Source organism: Ursus americanus, chromosome 9 (assembly GCF_024610735.1).
Source record: "Ursus americanus isolate L20-20 chromosome 9, mUrsAme1.1.p, whole genome shotgun sequence".
In the NCBI taxonomy this organism is placed as follows: domain Eukaryota; kingdom Metazoa; phylum Chordata; class Mammalia; order Carnivora; family Ursidae; genus Ursus; species Ursus americanus.
The window spans coordinates 16,287,613-16,313,685 of record NC_142135.1 but is presented as its reverse complement, the minus strand read 5'-3'; the positions used below and the strand labels follow the sequence as shown (position 1 = coordinate 16,313,685).

Genomic DNA, 26,073 nt, shown 5'->3' with positions numbered 1-26,073 from the left:
CTGGAATTTAAGGCCCTGATTATTATCATCAAATTATTTTATATTCTATATCTTATCTTTTATGAATGGCTTTGTTATTTGCTTTTGAATCCTATTTATAGATTAAGCTCTGTGCTTGGCTGATTTACATTTTCATTGCTAGTTCTTTTATGCCATAGTTTCTTCATTTTTAAATGTTTAATTCTGACTCGTCTTTTGACCAACTGGAGTTCGCTGACTTGCAATATTTTTTTAGGGACAATATGAGAGTGGTGTATTTTTCCAAATCCTTCTTTAGCAAAGATTCTCTTTTAATTTCCTATCATATGCAAACAACAATTTGGCTAGGTGTATCATAGTTTAGGATCAAACATTTTTTCTTCAAAATTTTCTGAAAACCACTCATTTTATTCTGGGAAGACTGTAGTGCTACAGAGAAGGAACTTCATAATTGATTAATATATATCCTTTGTTGTTTTTTAAACTTCTTTTTTCTTTATCCTTTTAATTAAAAAACTGCCAGGATGTGTCCATGGGTATGTTCTTTTTAAAACATATAAAACATAGGTGTTGACTTATCTATGAAACATGGCCATTGGCTTGTATACTTTGGCCTTCATTCATCCCAGGAAATTTTTCTTTGATTATATCTTTGATTATCACTTCAATTGCAATTTTGTTTCTTCATATATATATATATATATATATATATATATATATATATACACACACACATATATATACATATATATGTATGTATATATATTTAAACTTGGCTTCCTCATCGAAATTTGTATCTCTTCTTAAATATTTACTTGCTTGTTCTTTCCCCCTACATTCTAGAACACCACTCCAAATTTACCCTTTACACTATTGGCATACTTTTCATAGGGTTAGTTTTTTTCTTTATTCCTTCTAATGCAGAGTTTGACATATGGTATTGCATTTTTACTGCTCTGAAATAATCTGATAGCTTATCTAGCTTTCTGTTTGGCTCAGTTGAATCTCTATGGATATCTGCCTATTTTACAAAAGGAATGTCATTTTTCTTTCTATTGATGCTGAAGTTTTTTATTTTTTATTTTTTTATTTTTTATATATTTTTAAAGATTTTATTTATATATTTGACAGAGATAGAGACAGCCAGCGAGAGAGGGAACACAAGCAGGGGGAGTGGGAGAGGAAGAAGCAGGCTCATAGCGGAGGAGCCTGATGTGGGGCTCGATCCCATAACGCCGGGATCACGCCCTGAGCTGAAGGCAGACGCTTAACCGCTGTGCCACCCAGGCGCCCCTGATGCTGAAGTTTTTTAAATAATTTCTTCTGGACATACTCTTGGGTCTTCAGAGTGGTGTTTTTTCCTTTTCTTCAGCATAGTTTATCTCTTTTCTTTATTTATTCATCTTTATTTAGTTAAAAATACGTAATCCTTTTATTTTATATTACAATAAAAGCCACACACAATAGCCAAAATATGGAAATAGCCCAGATGTCCATTGACAGATGAATAGATGAAGATGTGGTATATGTATATATATATATAATGAAATATTACTCAGCCATCAAAAAGAATGAAATCTTGCCATTTGCAATGATGTGGATGGAACTAGAGGGTACTATGCTAAGGGGAATAAGTCAGTCAGAGAAAGGCAAATACCACATGATTTCACTCATATGTGGCATTTAAGAAACAAAATAGATGAACATAAGGGAAGGGAAGGAAAAATAAAATAAGATGAAAACAGAGAGGGAGATGAGCCATAAGAGATTCTTAAGTATAGGAAACAAACTGAGGGTTGCTGGAGGGGAGGTGGATAGGAGGATGGGGTAACTGGGTGATGGGCATTAAGGAGGGCACTTGATGTAATGAGCCCTGGGTCTTGTATGCAACTGATGAATCACTAAATTCTACCTCTGAAACTAATAATACAGTATATGTTAATTAAAAAAAGAATAAGGATGCTGAGTAACAAAGATGAGGTCTTTTCTGCAATAAAGACAGAGAAGACTAGACACAGACACAGACTCAGAAGACTAGAAAGGACAATTGAAGAATTCCCCTTGAAGAAAAATTGACGAAAAATTTCCTGGGCTGAGAAAAAGCCAAAGTATACAAACCAATGGCCGTGTTTTACAGGCAATCAACATCTTATCTAATCAGCCATTTTATCAAGGCACATGATCAGTGTTGTAACACAATTGAAAGGATGGCTACTGTGCCTTGTTTTACTTAATCATACATTGAGCAGACCTGGAAATGAATGGAACTATTACTCTTAAGTCCTGTTTACATTGTATATCCTCAAAGATTAACTTTTACTCCAAAAAATAAGTGTTAAATATTACTTTCACATAGTGTGGAAAAGTACAAATAGGTTGAAATTACTGGACGTTCAGAAGTAAGTAGTTTCAGCTACTTACTGATCTTTGAGTGAGAAGACTTACCCATCCTCAGTGATGGCTAACCAACAGACTATGTAGCTTGCTCTTGGAACCACTACCCCTTTGGATGCTACTTGAATAGGCTTCTTCTTTTTTTTTTAAGATTTTATTTATTTATTTATTTATTTATTTATTTATTTATTTGAGAGAGTGAGAGAGCACAAGCAGGGGGAGAGAGAGGGAGAAGCAGGCTCTATCCCAGGGTCCTGGGATGGTGACCTGAACTGAAGGCAAACACTTAACCAACTGAGCCACCCAGGTGCCCCTCCTCCTCCTTCTCCTCCTCCCCCTCCTCCTCCTCCTCCTCCTCCTCCTCCTCCTCTTCCTCCTCCTCCTTCTTCTTTTTTTTTAAAGATCTGTGTACTGGTTTTGGAGAGACAGAGAGAGAGAGTGTGGCGGGGGGTGGGGGGCGAGGGGTGGAGGGCAGAGGGAGACGGAGAGAGAGAATCTTAAGCAGACTCCCCCATTGAGCACGGAGCCTGAGGTGGGGCTTGATCCCATGACCCCCACATCATGACCTGAGCTGAAATCAAGAGCCAGACACTCAACTGATTGAGCCACACAGGTGCCCCTTGAATATCATTCTTATGCCAACATTTGGGGGTATGACTGTTGTTCTTCTCACTCCCTTGTTTCATTCCCAGGGGTCTAGGGACATCCATGTACTTTCACACTGCTGGATTGAGGTGTGATTTTCTGTCTCTAATGCATGAGAAATTGTAACCCCCAACGGTCCAACAAATGTCTCCAGTAGGCCCTTTCTGTTTTCCCCACAGCGTTCAAAACTTTATTTATACTGATTCCATTCCACCTTCAGGATACACAGGGGCTCCTGGCAGGGACTCCCCCCACCATTTTCCACCTCTTACCCTGTTGCTTACTTGAAAGTTGCCATCTCTGTAAGGATATGGAAAGATTCTGTGGTGCGTGCGTGCGTGTGCGTGTGCGTGTGTGTGTGTGTGTACATGCACACATGCACATGTGTGTATAAAACTATACTCTGGCTCCTGCAAAAAAAAAAAATATCACCCAAACAGTAGAGTTTTAAGACTGATCCATTCTCTATATCTCTGAGTCAAGGAGCAGCAGCAGTGTGGGAGAAATGAACTCTCTTCTTACTGACTTGCAGAGAACTGGATCTCTTCTTGTCCACGAGGTAAAGCATGAGTAGGTCAATCACTATTTCTCTCAAGCCAACTGCATCTGCTTCTGACATCAGATTGATTCTGATATTGGGCTGTAAGCAATCCTAGTTTTCTGAGATGTGGGAAGTGTCCGCCATCCCTTGTGAATAATTGTTGGCGAGTGAGAAAGGCGATAGGAGAGACGCTGTTTTGCGTGAGCTTCACACCATGCTCTTGAGGTTCAGGAACCCCTGAGGTCGGGGCTTCTCTGTCACCTCTTTACTTTCGTCTACATCCGAATAATCAGAAGGCAGAAAAAAGAGTGGGCAAAGACAAACATGGTTGATTAGGCAACCCCCATTCCCGGGAAAGCTTGCCCATGTCCCCAAGACTTTGCATAAGGAAGTAGAGAGTCTCCTGTGTTTTCCATTCCAACGGGCAGGCCAGCACAGGCCGTGGAGTCTCAGACATGAGCTGGAGGCTGGGGAGCCTGCTATTTAAACTCCTCCTAACACCTAGTGCATTGTCAGTTGCCCAAAAGCATTGCACAATATTGGTAGTAATAACAGCAATCAGAAACCTGCCATTCCACCTGGGAGATGTGCACATTACTCCTATTGTCATCTCCAGAATTCTCTTGCACACAAGTGCCTGAAGGGGAACTTTTCTCCTTGTGGCTCCCCAAGCAGATCATCATACAATGGCTGTGGGGGGTGGTAGCTGCTGACGTGGCTGAGGTTCGCAGTTGCTATGGAGGATCCCCCAGAAGTGCTTGCGTAAGAACAGGACTGAGGATGACCTTTTCCGAAATCAGGAGAGCCACCAGCGCATGGTGATTCTTTCATCCCAACACAAAATGATTGAACACCTACTAGACACCTGCTGTATTCCCCACTCCTGGAATGCACTTGGAGAGACACACAAAGATCTCATTTGTACCAGGGCATACACTAGCCCTCTCTTCTACTTGAAAAGCACTCCCTCTCCCACTTAGAGCAGATCACTAATTAGACAACAATAAGGAGTGAAATGCAGGGGAGAAGGGGAAAAGTCATTCCAGAAGGTGTCATCAAAATGTGTATTATCCCTAGAAAGAATGTTCCGGTCCTATGATTAGTTTGTCAGATGAGCTGGTTGGGGTCTGAGAGGGGACAGCTTGGACAGGAAAACAGAGCTTGCCGAACCTGGGATGGGGGTGGTGAATTAAGGTGGTGTTTTTCTTGGAACAGTGTTTCTGAGATATTGGGGGTTTGCTTGACAGAGAGCGGGTCAGACTTGGTGTTAACCACTGAAAGGGCAGAGGGAACTTGTTTGCTTCCCAGCTGTGCCTGAGGTTGCCTGAGAACCCTTGGAACAAGTTTCCCTCCTGTCAGTGCATCAGGCAAGGTGCTTCGATGTTCTCATGTGGGAGGAACAGACCTTTCCCACTTGACATTTCCCCACAAGCTTTCCTCATGTGGTCTCCCTAGGCCCTATCTCCCTCCCACTTCCCCCCTCACCCCCACTATCTCCCCATCTCACGTTCCCCTCTTGCTCAGCAGAGCTATTTTTGTTTGAAAACCACTATATTGTTATCTCTTCTATTATCATGTCTCATGAGGGACTTTTCTGGACTTCACTGGTTTAGCTACTAGATTCCAGCCTGTCCTCTTTCTTTCCTTGGGGCAAGGAGAGAACAGAGAGCCTCATGTGCTGTGAGCAGGGCATGGTTTCTCTAGGTAAGTTTTCTTAGGAAACTGTGAGTCAAGAATCCACAATGGCCATTTTTGTAATCTGTGTAAAGGTGCAGAGTTATTTATTCCCAGCTGTAAGATAGAGGGAGAAAAGCAGTCTTTGATCAGCCAAGGGCTGCCCACTTGCTAGTTAGGTACCTATGAGCACTTTTCATTCAGTGCGTTGTTTGTCCTGAGAACAGTCCTATGAGGCAGGTTTCGTGAAGCCAAGGTTTTCAGTGTAAGTATGTCCCAAATAGTCATAAGACATACTTAAGCTAAAATATTTTCTCGTTACCTGAAATTCAAATTTAAGTATGTATCCTGTATTTTTTATTTATTTTTTATTGCTCTTTATTATTATTATTATTTTTTTTAATGTATCCTGTATTTTTTATTTGTGAAAGCTGGCAACCCTCCATTATATGCTACAGATAGGTTATGCGACCTGCTCAGGTGCTTGATATGTGTTTACTTCCCTCCTGTCCTTCCCCATCTCCACCATTGAAACAGTTGAAAGAGAAAGAAAGAGGAAAGAAAGAAAGAAAGAAAGAAAGAAAGAAAGAAAGAAAGAAAGAAAGAAAACAAAAATATTACTTGAAGTGAGTGAATGCTCCAGTCTGCTGCCTACTTGTCATTCTCTTGTCAGGAGCTCCCTGGCCCCACTAAATTCAGTAGAGGGCACAGTGATGATTTGATACTTTGGCTGAATCCCGACCAGAATTTTGACCTTTTTGAAAGGGACATGGCAAAGCAGAGAGCCCAGAGGCCTTGGCGTCCAAGGCCATGAATACCCGCCCTGGCTCTGGCACCAACTCGGTCTATGAACCAGGCCATCTCTGTTAATTCTTGTGTGAGTTTTAGTTTCTTTATTGAAAAATCGAGAATGGGCCTACTGACCTTCACGCTTCGTGACACATTATGCAGCGCATGGTACAGCGTCTAATACCAGACAGGCCTAGGTTCAAATCCCAGCTCTGCCACTTACCAGCTGTGGGAGCTGGGGCAAGCGGCCCGATCTCACTGTGCCTCAGTCTCCTCATATATAAGTTGGAAATAATGCTAGTGCAAAATAGAGCGAAGCCTGCACGGTTACTGATTAATTCTTTCATTCACACACACTCTTAATTGACAACCTAGTTGGCTCCTCTTATAAACAGCTCTGATCAGGGGGTGTGAATGAATGCCTAGCTGTGTTCTAGAAACAACTAGGGATAGTTGCAGAAAATCGGATCCATGCCCCGAAGAACCAGTGATCCCATAGGAGGAGAGCAGATGTACCAGGTGAAACAACAAGACAATAAAATCAAGGGCGGGGTGATTCAGTGCAGAGTCAGGCCTGATGCTGGGGAGGTATGAAGAGCAACAATCATGTCTTGTGCTGTTATACCCACTGCAGTTTACCAAGGGCATTCACAGACATTTGAGGTGAGGTAAAGAGTGGCCAGAATGAGGAGGGGATGGGCATGGGAACCTTCTTGGAGGAGGGGGTTCTTGAAGAAGTAATAGATTTGGGTGGGAAGACGACACCTCTGATGGCACAAATCCCAAAGTGCAGAGGCAGGGGACGTGGTGACACCCCGCAGGACAGAAGCTGAAGGGGAGCCATCAGGAGACTGAGGCTGGGACCTTTGCACTCTCTGTTCCCTCTGCTGGAATGCTTTTCCCTCGGGCATTCGTGTGCTGTCTCCTCGATGTTCAGGACGCGGCTCAGGTATTATTTCATACTTTCCTTCTCGGACCACCGAAAGTACCTTGCGTTTCCTTACCTGTCTCTCTAGGTCACATCACCTTGTTTTATTATTTTTTTTATTATACTTTTTGTTGTCTGAAGTCCTTCTATTTGTGATGTTTCATTATTTATTCTCTGTCTCCCTTAACAGCCTCATGAGAACAAGAACATCGGGCGCACAGCAGGTGCTCCATAAGGATTTGTTGGAGGACTATATGGGCAGGTAGCTGGAGGCCCCAGAGTGCTAGCTAGCCTTAGGAATTAGGATTTTCTAGAAAATGATGAGGTTCAATAAAACCTGTAACAGTATTTTGTATGTCCCAGAAGGACCATTTTGTGACAAGAGTGGTCCTTTTCTTTCCTCTGCACTTAAAATGAGTTCAGAAGGTGATGGGAGTTTCTGGGAGTGTCCATGGGTTTCTGAGCTTCCTCATCCTGCGTTAAGCATGGGGCTCACCTGGCTTCACATTAAAGTCCCTGGGGAAATTTTTAAATGCCCAATTCCCAGGCTGCACCCTGGTCTAAGTCCAATAAAATCCCAATCTTCGGGGGTGGAGTCAAGGCCTCGGTATTCTGTAAGCCTGCCAGACTCCACTGTGCCACCGAGGGTGGGAACCACTGTGCTAGACGCTCTTCCCGTCTCCTGTGCACTTCAGACATGATTAACTGGCCTGTCTTATTCTAGGAAGAATAAAGTAGGCATCGATTACTTTTCTCCCTCACAGACACCCTGCCCCAAGGTGAAGTGCAGCTAGTTCTTGGGTGCATTTCTGTATTTGATGACCTGTTTGGAGTTAGCCAGACCTTTCCCTCAACTGAGGTGGACCCGTTCTGGCCAGGTCTCTGTGCCATCCTGGTGACACCTTAATTTAGGGCTGGTTGCTGGCAGCCCTGAGCTGGCCTCTGTTCTGCTGGCCCCATCAGCGGGCTCAGTCCCAGCCTCTACTTTCACTGCCCTTGTGGCTGTCACGTTCCCATGTCCTCAGCCATCCTGTGGCCCTACAGTGACTTAATGTGGTTGGTATTATTGACATGTCACACCGAAGATGCCAAGCTGACGTCACCGGCAGATCTCATGCTCCTGCTCTGCAGCTGGCCCAGGTCAAGGGCCTGGAGAAGGCAGATGACCTGAGGTCTTCCTCTTGGAAAGGGGCTGCCGAAACTCCTTTACTCTTGGAATTTGCATTTGTGACCTGTTTTGCTGACTGTCATCCCTTCCCCTGCATCCTCCAAATGCCAATATCTATGATAATCTTTGTGGGCTGCATAAGCAATGCGACCTCTGATGAAATCAAACATCCGGGCAATTATCTTTGGACCGGTCTCTAATTGGACTAATTGGAATAGAATTGCTAGAGAGACTTGCTGCTCCCGTCTGGGCTCTCAGTGCCAAACAAAAGAAGCAACCAAGTAGTAATTCAGATGGTGGATACCCCGGGCAGTTCAAGACCCGTTTTGCTCATTAGCCAAATCTCTATTGCCCTCTTTCCCCTCTCCCCTTCAACATGTGCTTCCTAAGGTGATTTAATTTTCATGAATCACATCCATGTGTCTTGTTTTGGAAACCATGAGTAACTTCTATAAACAAAGCATTGCATCTCCCTACCTGTGAGTACCCTGAGATTTATAGTGCTCAGAGTGGCTAATCAACCCACTAGGCCATCATTTAACAAACATATTGAATGAGTGGTTTGTAAACAAATCTTTAATTGAACACCTACTATGTGTCAACCACCGTTCCGGTCACTAGGGTTATAGGTGGAAGACAGACAATAGATATGCAGAACAAATACATGAGTAATAGGGATGAGATAATTTGAGATAATGATAAGTGTTATAAAGGTGGCACCATGACTGAGAAGGGGGTGGAGGGAAAGACTATTTCATATCTAGCTGTTGGGGCACACAAGGCGGTTGGAGATACAGAGAGTTACTCTGTGTGTTGTCCTGGAGGACTGGGCAAGGTATGGCCCCTGCTCTCAGACTTCCTGGTCTAGTTGGCGATATGGTAAAGAGAATGATGAAGAATAATGTAGTAGGTGGTGTGATGGAACGGTGGGAAAGGGAGAGCACAGACAGAATGGCTAACTGCAAGGGGGGAGGGGAGGCAGGTCAAGGTGTGATGCCTGAGCTATAACTGAAAGAGAAAGTGGAAGTCAAGGGCTAAGGGTGGCCAGAGAAGGGGAGGAAGGAAACCGTGTTGGGTGTTCATCTATTCAACCACTTTTATTGAGCATCTGCTATGTGTCAGGCATTGCTCTAGGTGCTGGGGTTCCATGGTGAACAACAGAGAAACGAAACAGTCTCTGAACGCCTAGAATTTATCTTCTAATGGTGGAGGTGGTGGGGTAGACAACGGATAGATAAAGAAGATCCTTTCAGATGGTGACAACTGCCATGCAGATGCTACAGGATAATGTTAAAGGGAGAGTTTGGGTGTGTTCTGTAGGCTGTGGTGGGCATGGGGCTTGACAGGTTGGCCAGCATAAGCCTCTGGAGGGAGTGATGTGTGTGATGACATTGGATCATGGGGCAGTCTGGAAGAAGGCTCTAGGCTGAGGGAACTACAGTGCAGAAGTCTTAAGGCTGGAATAAGCATGACAAGTGTGAGGAACAGAAAAAAGCCCAGCATGGTCAGTGCCTGGGAAGTGGGGACGGGTGTGTGTGCGAGAAGGACTCAGAGGTGAAGCAGCTGGGGAAGGAGGAAGCCAGTTCTGAAGCTATATTGGAGGGGTCCAGGGGGGAGAGGATGGAGGCTTGATCTAGATTGACAGCTATGGGGGTAGTGAATCATGGAAAATCCAAGAGGTTTGGAGAAAGAGAGCTAGCAAGACTTCTGATACATGGTCTTTGAGGATTGAGGGATAAAAGGAATCAAAGATGACTGTGGCCTGACCAGCTGTCTGGCTGGGGGTGGTTACTGAGGGAAGACCAAGAAAGGAACTGGTTTTGTGTGGGAAATGAAGATTTTTCTTTGGATGCATTTAGTATGAGATGCTAATTGGACATCCCAGTGGAGGGGAAGCAGCCCCAATAAAGGCTTGCGGTCTGAGTGGCAAACCCTTCGCCTGGGGACAGTGTGGGAGAGGGCTGCAGTTAGGGAAGGTAGTGCCGGCTGTGGGGTGGGAAATAGCCTGGAGGAGGATGTGACCGGAGGTGGGGGTGGGGGTCTGTCGTGTTAGTCCAGGTGGGAAAGGGTGGGAGGTATGAATCCGTTTGGCATCCACACCTTGGATTTGCCTCATCATGCAAGAGACTGCTTCGTGATTCCATTTCAGGGTTGGCTACCCCAGCACAGATGGGGTGACTTGGTTAGACAACCAAACAGCCGGAGTGTAGGGAGCTCTTGGCCCGGGTCCATCTTTGTGCTAAGGGCTTCTGATACTTTATTTTATTTAATCTGCACCAAGATCCTATGAGGTAGGCATGGCTCCTCCACTTATTTGTAAATATAGTTATCATTTTTGTTGTTTTTGGTAAGCTCAAAACGACTGTGTAAGTGACCTCGAGAAACATCTCTTGTTAGCAGGCAGAGTGGCCCTGATTGTCCCGGAGGTGGTGGTGTTCTCATGTATGAAGGCACCTTTGCTTTTGATCCTTAAGTAGCGGAGCTTTTGAACTCTCACCACACCCATTTTACAGATGAAGAAGCTGGGTCTCAGGGGAGCAAAGTGGCTTCCCAAAGTGACACGGCCTGTGAATGGAGCTGCCTGAAGGCTCTCCCTGGTCTTTCCTTCCCATATTGATCACTGTGCAGAGGGTTAAGAATTGGGATTTGTGGGAGGTGACGGCACTGTCTTGGAGGTCGTTGACCACAAAAAAAGCCCCTATGATCGTCATAGATAAATCAGTGTTTCAGAAGGAAGAAAAGATGTGTATACAACGAAAACCCTCTCATTTGACACACTAGGGAAGGGCAATTGGTTATTTACAGTTAAGCTGAAAGCAGAGAATCATTATAATAAAACACATATAACTAAATTTTTCATATAAAGCATTCAGATGTACATTGATTTACTGAGAACTTTTCTTTGCAAATGAGCCACTCAGAGTTGTCATTTCTTCTTTTTATTTCAAATGCAACACACCTTTGTCTAGTCTTTCCAAAGCATTCAATTTAGTGTTTATAGAAACAAGAAGTCCTTCTTTTTGCAATTATGGTTTATCAGCTTCTTTACTATCTAATTAAATTATGTAATTAGAATAACAAGAGCAATAAATATAAACAGATTTGGGAACAAATACAAGGCACTCTTGTGAAATGCATGACCCAGCAGAAGACAGAGGACTTCCTACCTAGTCCCGCACGAGCCACCAGACTGCAGAGTCTCTAGGATGCATATCAGGAGACTCCGTAGAGAGCATGGGACATGTTGGTTAATATAGGTTAAGTGAGATTCCGTTCAAAGAGCTTCTACTGATAGATGTACGTATACAGTGCATATCTGTGTATGCAGACACTTGAAGTGAATGAAATACTTTCATGGACATGATTTTGCTTTTCTTATTCTTTTTTTCTTCTGGCTTAACCTTTTCCAAAGACTGGTTCTAATTTGAACTGGTCCAGTAGGATTTTAAAAACAATAACTTTGATTTCGTTTTCAGTGCAATAAAAAAAATCAATACTTGGATTTAATTCAGAGTTCAGCCAATTCGTGTGTCCATTTTGGTTTCTGAGTCATATGATCCTGGCCCACATTACTCACAGTGAGGAATGATTCAAAACCAGTGCTTTTTGTCTTCTAACTCCGAATCTAAAAATGCCTCAGGCCTCTTTTGCCCTAAGACACCCTTGTTCTAAGCACTCCTGAAGTGACACTTATTGAAGGCCCCAAATCATTACCAGGAAGAGACTGGCATAAGAACCCACTGTCTCTTGATTCTGACACTGAAGATGGTCTTGCTTTCCCTTCCCCTATGTGGTATCAATGTTGGTTGAACACCTTTTGAGCTCATTGAAGGTTGGTTACCTTAGGAACAGAAGACGTCAGTGTTTCTGGCTTAGTCACAAAAGAGCCATGGAAGATCCTCTTCAAAACCTAAGGACAATTCCTTGGGTAACTGGTATTGGAGGAGGTCAGAGGACCACTCAGCCTTGGCTTGTCCTTTCTCCCCAGACCTGGGCACAAACTCGGCCATTCAGAATGGAAATACAACCAGTAGCACATGCAGGGCACTGTGTGGTTTGCTTTGATTCTTCCCATGGATCCTTTCTCTAGGAGCTCCCCTTCCCCTATCTTGCCTCCTTATCCTGTATTTAAGATGTCAAAATCCCCCTTCTAGCATGAACCACATGGTACTGGATGGAATTTGACATGGTATGAACTTGTGTCTAACTTAATATAGATACAGATGGATCAATGTCTGTGTCTACACCCATATCGATGTCATCTATCTACGTGGATGTATAAACGTAGATGTGTGTGTATACACGACCTAGTATACACACATATTTCCTAGCTGGGTCCACTGAGTGGGCCTAGAAGCCATAACACCCCAGTAGCAATGAGCACACCTAGTACCTAGACCTTGGTTTCTAATACCATTCTCCCACAAAAGGAACCAGAGGTTGTTGGAGAAATGGCAGATTCTAGGGCTAGGGAAGGAACTATACAAGATGAACCTGGAGCATCTAGTAGTGCCAGAAATTATAGAAGTACTCAAAAAGCAAAGTGAGGGGGTATGTCAATGGGACACAGGAACCAACTGAAAGAACTCCCCATAGAAAAAGCTGGAACAATTTGAGCAATATAGTATTGGATTTGCACCCAAAGTACAAGATAAAGATTCATAACTCTATAAATATAAATAAATTATTAAATAAATAAATAGGGGAACAGACAAACCTCCTGCATAGAAGAATCTCAAATAACTTATGTAGATACTCCCCTGCTCGAGGAGGTGGAGTGTAATTTCCTACCCGTTAAGTGTGGGCCATGCACAGTGACTTTCTTTTAATGAGCCCAGTGAAGATGCCTGACAAACTACCCAAGCTAGATGGTCAATGTCAACACCAACAGTGATAAGTGATGTTGATAGCATGTACCTTTGAGCTGATGTGGTGGGAATGGCACTTTCCCTCTGTGATCTTCCTCCCCAAACTCCCAGTCTAATCATGAGAAAAACATCAGATGAATCCAAACTGAGGGACAGTATACCTACCCAGTATTTCTCAGAACTGTCAAGCTCAACAAAAACAGGGGAAGTCTGAGGAACTTCACAGTTTAGAGGAGCCTAAAGAGACATGAAGACTAAATGCAATGTGATATTCTCATGGGAACCCATAAATTATTTGGGGTACTTCTGTTCAGAAGGTTGTCCTCCCCATTTATTTATTTATTCAATAATTTATTATATCAGTATAGACTTAGGAATATTTATTTTGTACTTTGGGTAACTAATCTGATACTATACATTAGGTAAAAACTATAGAAATGTGAATAAAGTGTGGGCATTGCTCAGTCATAATGTATCAATATCAGTTTATAAGTCATGACAAATGTTCCATATTAATGTTAACAATGTGAGACCCCAGGAGTGGGGAATATGGGAAGTATGTAATATAGTCACAACTTTTTTCTGTAAGTCTAAAATTCACAGAACATAAAATAAAGTAAAATGAAATTGAAAGTTCATTTTGAAAAATCCCACCGCCACCCCTGCCCCCACCTCTGGCCACTTCTTTTCTTTCTCCTGACCCTATATCTCCCAACATACTGGTCTGCACTGCCCAAGTCATGCAAGACGTTGCAGCGGTGCAAGCAGGCAGCCTTGACCTCTCTGTCTGAACTCAGTGTGGTAGATCCTGCTTGTTGGCTTGAAGAGTTGAATACCATTTCTGGTTTTCTGGCACCCTTATTTCTTGGCTTATCTAGTTTCTGGGGGCTTATCTGAGGCATTTTTATTGGCTGTAATGTGTCTAAGAAATAGTTTGCAGCCCGGGGGAGTCTTGCGCGTTGGGATCTTGCTGCTGGAGGAGTCAGACTCTGCTGTGCGGGGGCAGGGACACATTGCCCTGTGCGTGAGGAGGGCAGAGTCTCCCAGGGGCTGTCACGACGGGGCTTACGTCTTCCTGCAGGCAACCTGGGTAGCCCTCCTCTGCTTCCTTGTGCTTCTTCGCCATCTACCTCCTTGAATGTGACAAAACCTCTGTCTCATCTTCTGGACTATTAGTCCCATCTCCTTTTTCCTTTCATCTTTACTTTCAGAGACTCTCCTAAGGATAGACTTGCAAGGATTGATTATGTGGCTCTGTGGGGGTGCCCAGAGGAGAAGCACTTAAAATGTTTAGAAGAAGAAGCTGGTAACAAGGCGTTTTGTCCCGGGAGGAGGGGAAAAGTCTCTTGAATGGCCCTTCATAGGTAAAAGAGGTTCCTTGGAGTTCCCGGACCAGCCCCTCTGGTAGCGCTGTGCACATTAGCAGAAGGCGCCCTCTCTGGCTGCAGCCCCGCAGGCAAAATGTGATGGGGAAGTTAGGGCTGGATTTGAGGTCCCCAACATCCCCTGAGCCAGGCAGCCTTGTGCAGTAGACAATATACACAACTATTCATCGTGACCCTGAAATGTACTGTAGGTAGTAACCCAGTGTGGGGGGAAGGGTGTTTGGGATAATCACTTCTTATGTGAGTGCCTGGAGACGTGGTGCAAATTGTCTTCGGAGTCTTCTGGAAGAAATGAGTTAAGGTCTACCCCACGTGGAGTGCTGGACTTGGCTCCTATTGGTTCATGAGATTCAATTATTAATTTTCAGGAATTTTATGAGTTTTATGAAACCTAGTGGTTATTAAAAATTAAAGTATACAAACTTACAATTAAATTATATTGATACAAATGTGGTGAAAACTCCAAATTCATGACTTCCTAATTATTTGCTACATTTTCCTATCGTCTATGCTCTTGAAGTTATTTACATCTATTGTATCTGTATGGTGAAGATCATGCATACTGGTGTGCTACTGCTTAACTTTTCCCGACCCCATGTTCAGTGACATCATGTCAATGGCTTGAAATTGACCATGATGAGAGGAGATGGAAATGGAAATCAACAAATGCTACAGATCAGCTCCCACTCTCCCAGAAATGGGAAAAGCAGGGGAGATGGTCTGGGACCCACAAATGTTAGGGGTGGGCCTGCATGCAGGGAACCATTTGGGACTCCCAGAGCTCCTGAGAGGAATTAGGAGGAGGCTGGAGCTCCCACAGTTGGCCGGCGCCTCCCTCTGCTCCTCAGCGGAACATCAGCTTCTGCTGTGGTTCACTAGGGCAAGCGCCCCAAGGTCTATGTTACCCACCCGTCTTAGGTGACTCGGGCTGGGTGAGCAGTGTCATGGAGCCCAATCAGGGACTGGCACTGAATTTCATGGGGAAACCACATGCACCCATGGGATCTGCTCCTTCCGATGCAGGCCTGCAGGGGGGTTGCAGACCCCTCCCCATCTAGCCGAACATCTGGGGAGGAGCTGTGGCTCAGGAGTAGGAGGAGGCGTGGGGGGACAGGGCTGCTCAGTAGCAGGGTGGCAAGGTAGTAGTGTTGCTCTCCCCTCTCTCTTCCTTCTCTAACTTTGTCTCTTTCTCCCCTGAGCCTGCTGCACAGGCAGGCCCTGCCCTCGGAGGACTGAGGGAACACGGGGCTTGGGGAGTGGTGAGGTGGGACCTGTGCAGGGCAGGGGTGTGTGGAGAGGAAAAGGGGGAATTTCCTGGCCTGCCATGGGGTGGGACATTCCTGGGACAGACCAGACCAGCGCTCTCCTGAGGCAGCCGGCAGTCAAGCACACAGGAGCGGGCCTCTGCTTGTGGGCGGTGAGCGACATTCGGCAGCCACCAGGAGAGGTACCTGCTGTCTTGCTCAGTAAAGTTTTGGAGAAAGTACTCGTGGACCCGAGCTAGTGTGGCAAAGGGCTCAGGCATTAGAGTTAGAAGAACCTGGGGTTGATTTCCAGCATTTCCCGTGTGAGACTTTGAGCAGATAATGACTTTGCTTCTCGAGAAGTCTGGCTCAGCCTGTTTCATAGCCTGTGAAGTAACCTTCCTGCTCTTCCCTGTGTGAGGGATGGCCTTCAACAATCTCAAACAGTGGCTGTGGTTAATAGATCTCCTTTCATTCTGTTGGTTTGTTTTTCTATGCTTCCTGTGAGCTCAGATCCCAAGAACTGGTTGTCTTGTTTCTGTTTTTAAAAGCAAAGGCCAGCTTTGGCAACAAATAAGTAAACATGAGTATGATCTGTCACTGAGCTTGGCTCTAGAAAGCCTTTTTATGTGTTGAAGCTCGTAATGACAACAATGACTGTTAGATAAACCAGTGTGTGGAGGACACAGATGTTAACTGTGTTAACTCAATGTGTCAGTCATCATTTTATAGCCACTAGAGAGACACGCCATGACATATACCTTGATACTGGGAGTTTGGCCTATTTGCTGTGTGTCGATTACACCACCAAGTCAATGGCCAAGGCCCAAATCTGATCACGTTTCTCACTCCCTTAAACATCTCCAGTGACCTCCCCCCCCAATGCCCAAAGGACTGAGCCCACGCTTGGCAGGCAAAACCTTGCTAATGTGATCCAAACATACTTTTCAACGGCTTCATGGCCTGTCTCCCCAACCCTCTCCTTCCTGTCACCGCATCTGTGCCCAGGAGAATGGATTTCACCACTTCCTGAACATATCCTGCTCCCTCATGCTTCTGGGCCTCTGCTTTTGCCCTTCTTTGTTTCTCTGGAGAACTTTCAAGTATTCTTCAAAACCCAGCACACGTGCATCTCTGTGAGGCACTCCCCAGTTCCTACAGGCAGAGCTGTGCGTTCCCTCTTTTTGCTCATGGGCAGAGAGCTGTGCCTGAATTACTTCGCTTATAGCACTCTGCTGAATACAGAGGCGTGAGTCTACGTTACTGGCCTGGGAATGAACTCTTCAGTTTCCTCAACTGATAAATGGGAGTAATAGTGACCTCATAGGGCTGTTGAGAGGATTGAACATGAAAGTGTGCTTCTGAGCAGGGCCTGACACCAGTAATCCCCCAGTGAACGATAACTGTAATGACTGGATCAAAGCGCCCATGTTCTCTTGACAGACCCCTCTAGGTCTAGTAACAGATGGCAAGGAGACAAACATTTTGAACAGAGATTCTATTGGTGTGGGACCAATCCATCTGAGAGTCAGACCACTGACCTTGATCTTGTTGGCACTATGCCCAGCCTAATTGTATCTGAAGATCGGATGTAAGCATCAAGTGAGTTAAAAGTCTAGGGCAGCAAGAACCATTTATACCAGGTAGCAGATGAGTGAATTTTACCCCAGTTACATTTCACATAGACACTTCAGTTGTTTCCTTGCTGTTAGCCTTGATTGCTGTCTTCGGTGATCATTAATAAAAGTTATTATTTGCATTTCTCACATATGTTTGAATTTCACAAGTCTTATATTTCTGGGACAAGAGCCAAAACTAATCAACCCAGTCTTTAGAAAAGCAGCTGATGGGGGCATAACCCACTTTAATTACCATTGAGGATTTAAAATTGGACACACAGAAGGAAAAAAATTTTTAAAGATTTTATTTCTTTATTTGAAAGAGAGAGAGAGAGCGAGAGCATGCACAAGTGGGGTGGGTGGGGAGGGGCAGAGGGAGAGTGAGAAACAGACTCCCTGCTGAGCAGGGAGCCCGACACGGGGCTTGGTCCCAGAACCCCAAGATCATGACCTGAGCCCAAGACAGATGCTTAACCGACTGAGCCACCCAGGTGCCCCCACAGAAGGGAAATGGATCAACTGGTTAATTTTGTCTTCCCTGTACCTTAACCATTCAGTCTTTACCACCTCTAAGTGATACATATTCTTCTGAATGTTTTATTATGAGTGTAGTTTCCTTCATCAACAGCTAATTTCATTTGTGCTCTGAAAGCATTCAGTTCGCCACGCTAAAGGGAAGCCGAAGGGCAGCTCAGGAACTGCTAAGCCAGCTTTCAGGGTGACCTGCCCAAGCGTTTGGAGGCTGCTGCCCTTCACCTAAACAGCTTGGCCTGGCTACAGTAGTCAAGCTGCCAAGAAAATAAGCCAGGACTCTTGAGTACTTTACGTGCTGGAGTCACATTTACAAATCTGGTTTGAAATGGGCTCTTGACAAAGGTGGCTCCTCCCCGGGCTCCCACTCTTCTGGCTCGGTTCAGTGCAAGAGGGCCACCAGCAGCTTTTGGAAGTCCCCAGAGGTGTCCGAGCGAACCATGTCAGAGAGAGACTTCTGATACTTCTCTTGGAACTTTGCTTTGATCCCCTGAAGGTCCACCTGTAGGAGAAATGACAACAGCAATGAGGACAAGAACATTTATAGCGTGTTCACTGTGAATGCAGGCAGGTACTGTTCTGAAAACATTGTATCCATTTGCTCATTTCTGTCTCAAAACAACCCTTTGAAATAGGGGCTATTATTCTTATTCTATGAATGGGAAAAGGAAAGCACAGTCTCTCTCTCTATATATATTTATTATTATATATATTATTTATTTTTATTATTATATATTATATAATAGTTATATATTATAATATATAATATATTATAATTATTATATATAATATAATATATTATATAATAATATATAATATAAAATTATACATAAATAATATATATCATTTATTATTATATATTTATATATATTATAAATAATATATATTTATATATTATATATATTTATATATATCAGAAGAATATGTATCACATATATATATTTATCCCAATATAAATTTACATATGAATACCAAAACTTGAACTTCATATGATTTTTATGTATTACAAAATATTTTCCTTTGAGTTTTTCACAGTCATTTAAAAATGAATCATTATTAGGTAGCAAGCCTGTACAAAAACAGGCAGGACTGCGGGCCACAATTTGCTGACCCTCGCTGAAGGGTTAAGAAAATTATCAATACAGAGATTTGAAATGAAGCTTTTTTTTTTTTCCTCTTATACCCTGGATCAGCAAGGCTATTAGGTCCAATCAACAAAATTCAAATGAATATCAATCTGTGGGACTTATTTTGAACCTAATTCATTGATAGCTTAGAAAACCTGGATCCTGGAGATGGGCAGAAGACTCAGAAGAAAAAGATTGCTCTGCTCCAAACACTCTTAGAACCTAGTAAGGGAGACAATACTTGCACCAGAAAAGATGTCAGTACAGAGAGAACACAGCATGTCTCATGAAAGAAGCACAGAGCTTTCTTTAACAAGGTGTTGTGTTCTTTTTTTGATTTATAAAAATTTAGACCCTATCGTGCATCCTAGACACATCCACAAACCATCCCTTGGGTTTCTGGTTCTTTTTCCTCCTGCCTCAATCGGAGGGATGAACTAAGGGGGAAAGAAGATGAGAGCAGAAGGCAGGAGAATGAGGGATGGTGCGAACTGGATGCTGAGCAGGAAGGAGACTCCAGCAGTGTGTCCCCTGCCCCCCTGGCTCCGCTACTTGGCTGGGGGAGGGGCAGGACAGTGGGAGTCAGTGGGAGTGGGGTGGGTGGGAAAGGGGACACTGGGGCTGTGTTCTAATACCAAGAGGCTTTAGGGAATCGATTAGGGGATCCGGCCTGTGCATCTCATTGGGCCTGACGCATTCTGAGAGAATGGTCCATATGCGGAAATGACCCAGGATATGTGGCCAATCCTAAATGGGACAGCATCTTGGAATGATCACTCCATGGCTCACGTGGCAGTGAAAGTGCAGCCCCCGTGAGCCCTCCGAGGTGATCCAATACCCTGGGGTCTTTCAGAATCCCTGCCCTGCTCCATCGCGCCCCTGCTTCTTTGAGCCTCAGGATCTCGCGAGACTTTGGTGGGGTTGGGGGTTGAGTTGCTAAAGGACGGGGAGACAGACACCGCAGAGATCTGGAGAGAGAGGGGAGGAGAAAGCGAGAACTCAGGAGGGTGGCAGAGAGGCTAGGAAAGGGAAGGAGGGGGGATCAAGAGAAAGGGACTGGAAGCGAGAGAAAACTCTGAGTAGTGGAGGAGGAGGAGAAATTCCAGGAATAGAAATGAAAAGGAAAGAACGGTCCTGTTGCTAAGTTATATTTTAAAACGGTGTCAGATGTTAAGTACTATTTGTCAAAAGCCATGGGGCAGGATTTGGGTTGGGATCTCTCCCCCTTCAGTTAACAATTTTTTGAGGGAAGATGTCTGTGGTTTTTCCAGGGCTCAGTTACACTTCATTCTGCAAGGCTTCTCCTACTGCGGACGAAATGCCATGTCCCCTTCACTTTGTCCCGCCTTCACTCTGGGGCCCTTGTTCCAAAGCATCCGCCGGGAATCTTGACAGCTGCTCCCAAGCTTTGGGCTCCTCATCACCCTCTTTCTTACACTCAGGCATTCTCGAAGTGGGGCGGTATCCCTGGCTGCTCCCAACAGGACAAAAGTGCATTCTTAAGAGGGCGAAAAGAACCTTAATCCTTTTATGTAAAAGTACATATGTATACACACACATACATAGAGAGAACATAACAGAATAAAGGAGGACACTTGAGGCAATGAGCACTGGGTGTTCTATGCAACTGATGAATCGCTAAACTCTATCTCTAAAACTAATCATACACTACATGTTAATTAATTGATTTTAAGTTAAAAAAGAACATACCAGAATATAGATGTATTTACGGAACAAAATATACACATACAGAACATTACAGCATATGTATGTAGAGAACAGAAACAGATACAGAGTCTGTCTGTGGTGTTAATGTTTTGGGGGGAGTGGTGATGAGGAAAAAATGGGGTCCCAAAAGGCTCCTTAGTAGGATGATTGATAATTAAAAAAAAAAAAAAGTTTGAGAAAAATTGTCTTGTACTGACACGTCTTTTGTGCAAAACTGGGCTTCCGTGGTGTGCTCACTGATGGCCCAGCTGGGGAGCTGGCCGTCATTTGCTCATCGTCTCTGCTGCTGGGTGACCTCGTCTGCCGTCAACCTTCCAGTGTCTCTGTTTTTTGTCTTCCTTAAAATGGAGCCGAACGTGGCTGTGTTACCCAGAACGGCTTGGCCAGGTCCCCTCTGCACAGGCCACCAGCTCTCCGGAGGCACAGATGGCAAAAATAGAAGTGACTACCATTATTGTATTTTTATAAAAAGAAACAGATTGAAGCATGGCACAGTGTCTTCCACAAAGTCTGGGCAGGCAAGGGCTGTCTCTGTGTTACTTTTTCTGTAAATAGACCCTGAAGAGAAACTATTTGTGGATGACATCGGTGGTGGCCAAAAGAGAAGCGGCCGCCCGCGTCCTTGGAGTCGAGTGTGTCTTACCTCAGCCCTGGTCACGATGATGTGAATTAGTGTCTCCTCATCGGTGCCTGCACCCTTCATGGACTTGTACAGACGGTCAGCAAAATAGCCCTCTTGGTCCTTGGCACACCGCACTGCGTGGGACGAAGGACAAGAGAAGGTGAGGCTTTTCCATGTTGTGTAACATGCAGACCCTCTGAAGGCACAGAGCTCGCCCAGAGTGTCACCCGGCTGGCCCTGGAGTGGACTCAACGGTGAGACAGATGTTTGAAAGGAGCCCGACTTCACCCTCTAATGGGATCTGGAAGATTCCCCTGGCTCAGGGCATCTGGGCTCTTCAACTAAGAACTGAGTCAAAACCCCTCCAGCGGCACCTCTGCTGGTCCCTGAAGACCCTTCAGAGGAGGAGGGACGCTGGGGCCACCCTGAGGCTCTCCCTGCCGAGTGAGTTCGTGATTCTTACCAGCAGAAGTAACTTTTCTTATCTAAATGAAATCTCTGATGCTGGCGTTGGGTTCAGAGGGGAAACACGGGTTGGCTGGCGACACTGCTGTCATAAAACTTCATAATCTTGAAGACTCACTCCGCTGGACTGTGGCCTACTTTCCGGGCTAAACAACCTTCCCGTCTTTTGTTTTTCCTCACTGGGTTTGCTTTGTGAGTCTCATCTCGGAATCTTTTCCAAGTGCCCCACATTCTTCTTGGTTCTCCATCTGGGCTGTGGCCGGATGGAATGTTTGATGCTGTCTATGGACCACCTTCCTGTGTTCCTGCTAGTTGCTCTTTTCTGGTCTTCCCCTGGCCTGCCAGCTTTGATGTAATCCACAGATTAGTGAAGCATAGCTCTGATTCACCAATCAGGCTAGAAAGCGCCGCTCTCCTCCTGGGGAGAGATCATTGTTCCTCTCCCCACCTCCCAGGGTCCTGTGGGCCCATTGTGACAAATATTTTGGGGGAATGAACCCTTTACTCTTTAGCTGTTGACATTTACCTAGAACACTTCACATTTTTGGTGTTAGTGATTAATAACAAGGAATCCATTTCGTGTAAGCGTGAAATGTGCATCCTTAATATGTCCTGTAATGGGAACTCATGTTTCCAGGTAATTGCCTATATGACTGATGCTTATGAGCATTGGAAAGGAACAGGGTTAGGGAAGCAGTGCCTAGGTGGGGGGAGGGGTCTGTTTCTTTCTTTTACACTCTGTGTGGAATCTGCCAAAGTTTCAGTGGAAAAGAAAAGCCCAGCCTCAGGTGTCTGACCTCTTTATCCTAAAAACAATCCCAAAGCTGTTGGATTGGGGCAGTTGTGGGGAGAACCTGTCAATTTGGGGAGTAGCATACTGGAGACTTATTTAAGACCCTCCCCGGTGCAGGACTCATTGATTGTCCGCCTAATGTCCGGGTGTTCCAACCCTTCGTAGGGTCTTCTCCCCTGACATTCCTTCTTCCTGCTATTCTGGGAAGAGAATCCTCAACTTTTCTATTGTATACAGTCTACGCCTGGTGAATAACGTCTGTTGTTAGCAGCAGCAGGAATCCCTCAGGAGTTTGGATGGGGCTAGCCAGGGAAATGGTGGGGCTAGCGCTGTGGCATGGAGCCAGCCACTGTGAGGAGAAGACGGCCCCTTGGGGGAGCTTGTACAAGTGTGGCTTCTGGCCCCCAAGCTTGGAGATTCTAACAGGTAACCTGGAATGGGGCCCAGGAAACTGTATTTTCTTGTATATCCCCGCAGATGATTTTGATGCCGGTGGTCCGTGGAGCCCACGGGAGGAGTGCTGCCCTAGAGGCTGCAAGGTTTAGCCATCAACTGGCATCTTCATGAGTCAGGTATGAATAGGGTGGGGCGTGTCTAGAAAAGAGAAGTCTGAAGTCACGTTCTACAATTTGTGTGCTTTATACTCGAGGTTGTTTCTAATCACTTCTAAGTTTGCTACCAGTGGAGTGCACCGAAGTCCTGCATTTCATGGTCCCCATCTCCAGGGACATGGCCTTTCCTTCCCCTGTGCCCTCTTTACTCTGGTTGTTTTTGTTTTTATCTTTACTGTAACCTAATCTGTTGGTTTGTGAGTATCCACCATGGACTGTAAGCTTTCTAGGAGCAGGAACTGGACCAATTTACCTCTGATCGCCACACCTAGCACGACCCCCAGCCTGGGTTAGGTGCTAACTAAATTTTAAAGAATGGCATGGCTTTATTATTAATAATAATAATAATTTTGATAGTGGTTTATTGCCATTAATACTTAATATTAATGAAGATTAATAGCATCTTCTGACTGAATTCTGGTATTTTCCTGATTTTATGGGCTGCAAGCACAGAAAGGATTTGGAGCTTCTAAGTCAGGCCATGAGTGGATCTCTCCATCCACTTAAGAGACTCATCTTGGAAGCCCTGAGGACAGTCGTCCATGTGTGTTCAGTGTGGGTCAGGAGTGACACTAGGGATGTTTAGGCCTCTGGACATCATAGTAGGGGTCCTACTAATTTGAATGCAAAAAGAGGATGGATTAAAAAAATCAATTGCTGACATTGTTCAAAAAATTGTTTTAAAACCCCCACAAAAAAACGAAACAAGAAGTTTGGCAGATAAAGCACATTTTTTAACTTCCAGGGCTGCTTTTTCGGTTCTTCCTCTGCTGGGGATCTGTCTTTCCATTTCTTGTGCTATTTGGGACGGTGCCCTCGACTCCTCACCGCAGGAGCATGCACAATGGACAATGCCTTCACTCCAGGGCTTGCGGAAAGGAAAAGGGAGCCTGCCAGACACAGCGCCACGCCCATCTTTCTGCTATTTCCTGCCTCTGGGCAACACCTGGAGAGAAGGTCGTGGTGTTTGCTTGGCACAGGAAAGGTCTGGTCTCCCTTCCCACTCTTGCTAAAGAGACCTCATTCATTCTAAATGTTGAAGGGAACCAAATGGAAAAGAACACCCTCAAGCCATCAGCATGTGCAAAAACTTGTTCGTGGACTGGAAACCTGGCTGAACCACATCGTGCTCCCTGAGACTAGACAATGGTCCCAGGCTGTTGACAGAGCTCTTGTGGACCCACCGTCTTAATGGGACTGTCGTGGATGCCATAGTGCATCCCCCAGATGCCCTCTTCACGACCGAGGCACTCATTCCAACTGTTGCCTGCTGGCTGCTCACAGTTGAGTCCCTCCCCAGGAATGCCCCCCCCCCCCAAGGAGCTGATTACCCAGGGTTGTAAATGCTCCCAGGGTACAGCTGGTGTCCACTGGTTGCTTGCTGAGGGGTGCAAAGAACTGGCCTCCTGGCTCCAGGGCTCCGTGGGGGACCAGCAGATCTCCCACTGCAGCTGCATCACGCTCGCTCTCTCCCTTACCCAGCGCTGCTTCGAGGTGTGGTTCCCAAAGTACTCCCTAAAATCTTCCCACACGCCAACCTCTGACTCCAAGTGTGATTGCAGGAAGCCCGACCTAAGGCAGGGACTCGCCCCAGTCTACTTTACCAAGAGTTAAGTAGGCCTTCTGCAGATCTCCTGACGTTTCTGCTTCAATGGCCTCTTCGATGTCTTTGTCGATGAGCTGGAGAGACAACCGAAGGCCAGTCGTTATTCCAGGCTTTGCTTTTGTCTTTGGTACTCTTGGGATCATTTCTCTACAAAAGGCATTGGACTCTTCCAGATTTGGTCATGTGGCTTGAAGGAACCTATCCGGCCCCGTGCCTTACATGGCTGGGGATGATAGCCCCCATTTGAATGGAGGCTCTCAGGGCTGATGACTTTTGACCTCTAGGGGGTCAGATTTGACCCCAGTGAGGACCACTCCCTGGCCTATATGCTCATCTGTAAAATTGGGAGTGGGAGAACAATGACTCTATACTGTAACAATAATTCTTTACATCTATAAAATAGTTTGGTTTCCCATGTGTTCTTAAAAGTCTTTTTGCTTCCAATTTTCTAGGAGGCTGTGGTGGTAATCATCTTACCCGTACCGTTCTCATCTCCCGTGTCCTGGGACTGGGGACTCAGCCACCCACAGTTTGGGTGAAATAAGAAGTAGAGGCTGTGAAGTTCATGATAAGGACTTGGTCTAATGTTTCGGATAGAGTGGGGCTGCATGGGCTGGGGCCAGGGGCTGACTATGTCAAAATGCCACTTTCCTTCACTCCAGGGTGATTCCAGCTGATCCTATATTCACCACCGGCTCACATATCACTCTGCACAGCATTCCACGTTAGGTTTCTTTCCAAATATTTACAGAAGCTGAAGTTCAGAGTAGAGGGTGACTATGTTTCATGCAAGGACCACCTGGGCCGAACTCAGCGCAGGCACATAGAGAAAGGAGGGCTCTTTGTTGGGTTTGGGGAAATGCAGTTAAGCATTAAGAATACTGAAACTTCTTTCTTAGAAATTGTTTTTTGAGGGTATGACAGAATTGTGGTTCCATAAATAATTGGGGCCTTTGGGGACACACCAGTGGAGTGTATGTAGCTTATTCTGAAAACACAAGTGGATAAAATATTCTTTGCAATGCAAGCACAGTAGATGTGGGGGAGGGGAGGAGGGTCGAGATTTAATGCGGCTCTGTTGCTTGATCTCCTTGTCACGGTTTGACATCTAGAGGTCTGGTGTGGGTAATGGACCTAGACGATGGGGATTGGCTGGGGGCTTTTAGTCCTGTCCCTTCCTTAGCTGTTCCCAGCCTCTCTTGGGTTTGATGTGGGAGTTGGTATTTCCAAAGGGACTGGTCTCACTTTCCCACGAACAGGGTTCTTGTTCTGTAGGCTGAGATTGCGTTTCAAGAGGACATCTTGTTCACACAGGTCTGCATTTACTAAAAAAATAATCCTCACATTAAAGCGCTT

At 45.1% G+C, this 26,073-nt stretch overlaps 1 protein-coding gene across 1 annotated transcript in view; it reads right to left on the bottom strand.

Annotated features, from left to right (window-relative positions):
* Positions 1–17,585: 17,585 nt before the first annotated feature.
* ANXA13 (annexin A13) overlaps positions 17,586–26,073 on the bottom strand; it is a 54,378-nt gene continuing 45,890 nt past the window's right edge. Inside the window, exons 10-12 of the mRNA XM_087864894.1 lie at positions 24,716–24,791; positions 21,264–21,376; positions 17,586–18,267 (exon numbers count right to left, since the gene is read on the bottom strand). Of these exons, the coding sequence (XP_087721020.1) occupies positions 18,148–18,267; positions 21,264–21,376; positions 24,716–24,791 (309 nt within the window). The 3' untranslated portion in view covers positions 17,586–18,147. The remainder of the gene's footprint in view (positions 18,268–21,263; positions 21,377–24,715; positions 24,792–26,073) is intronic.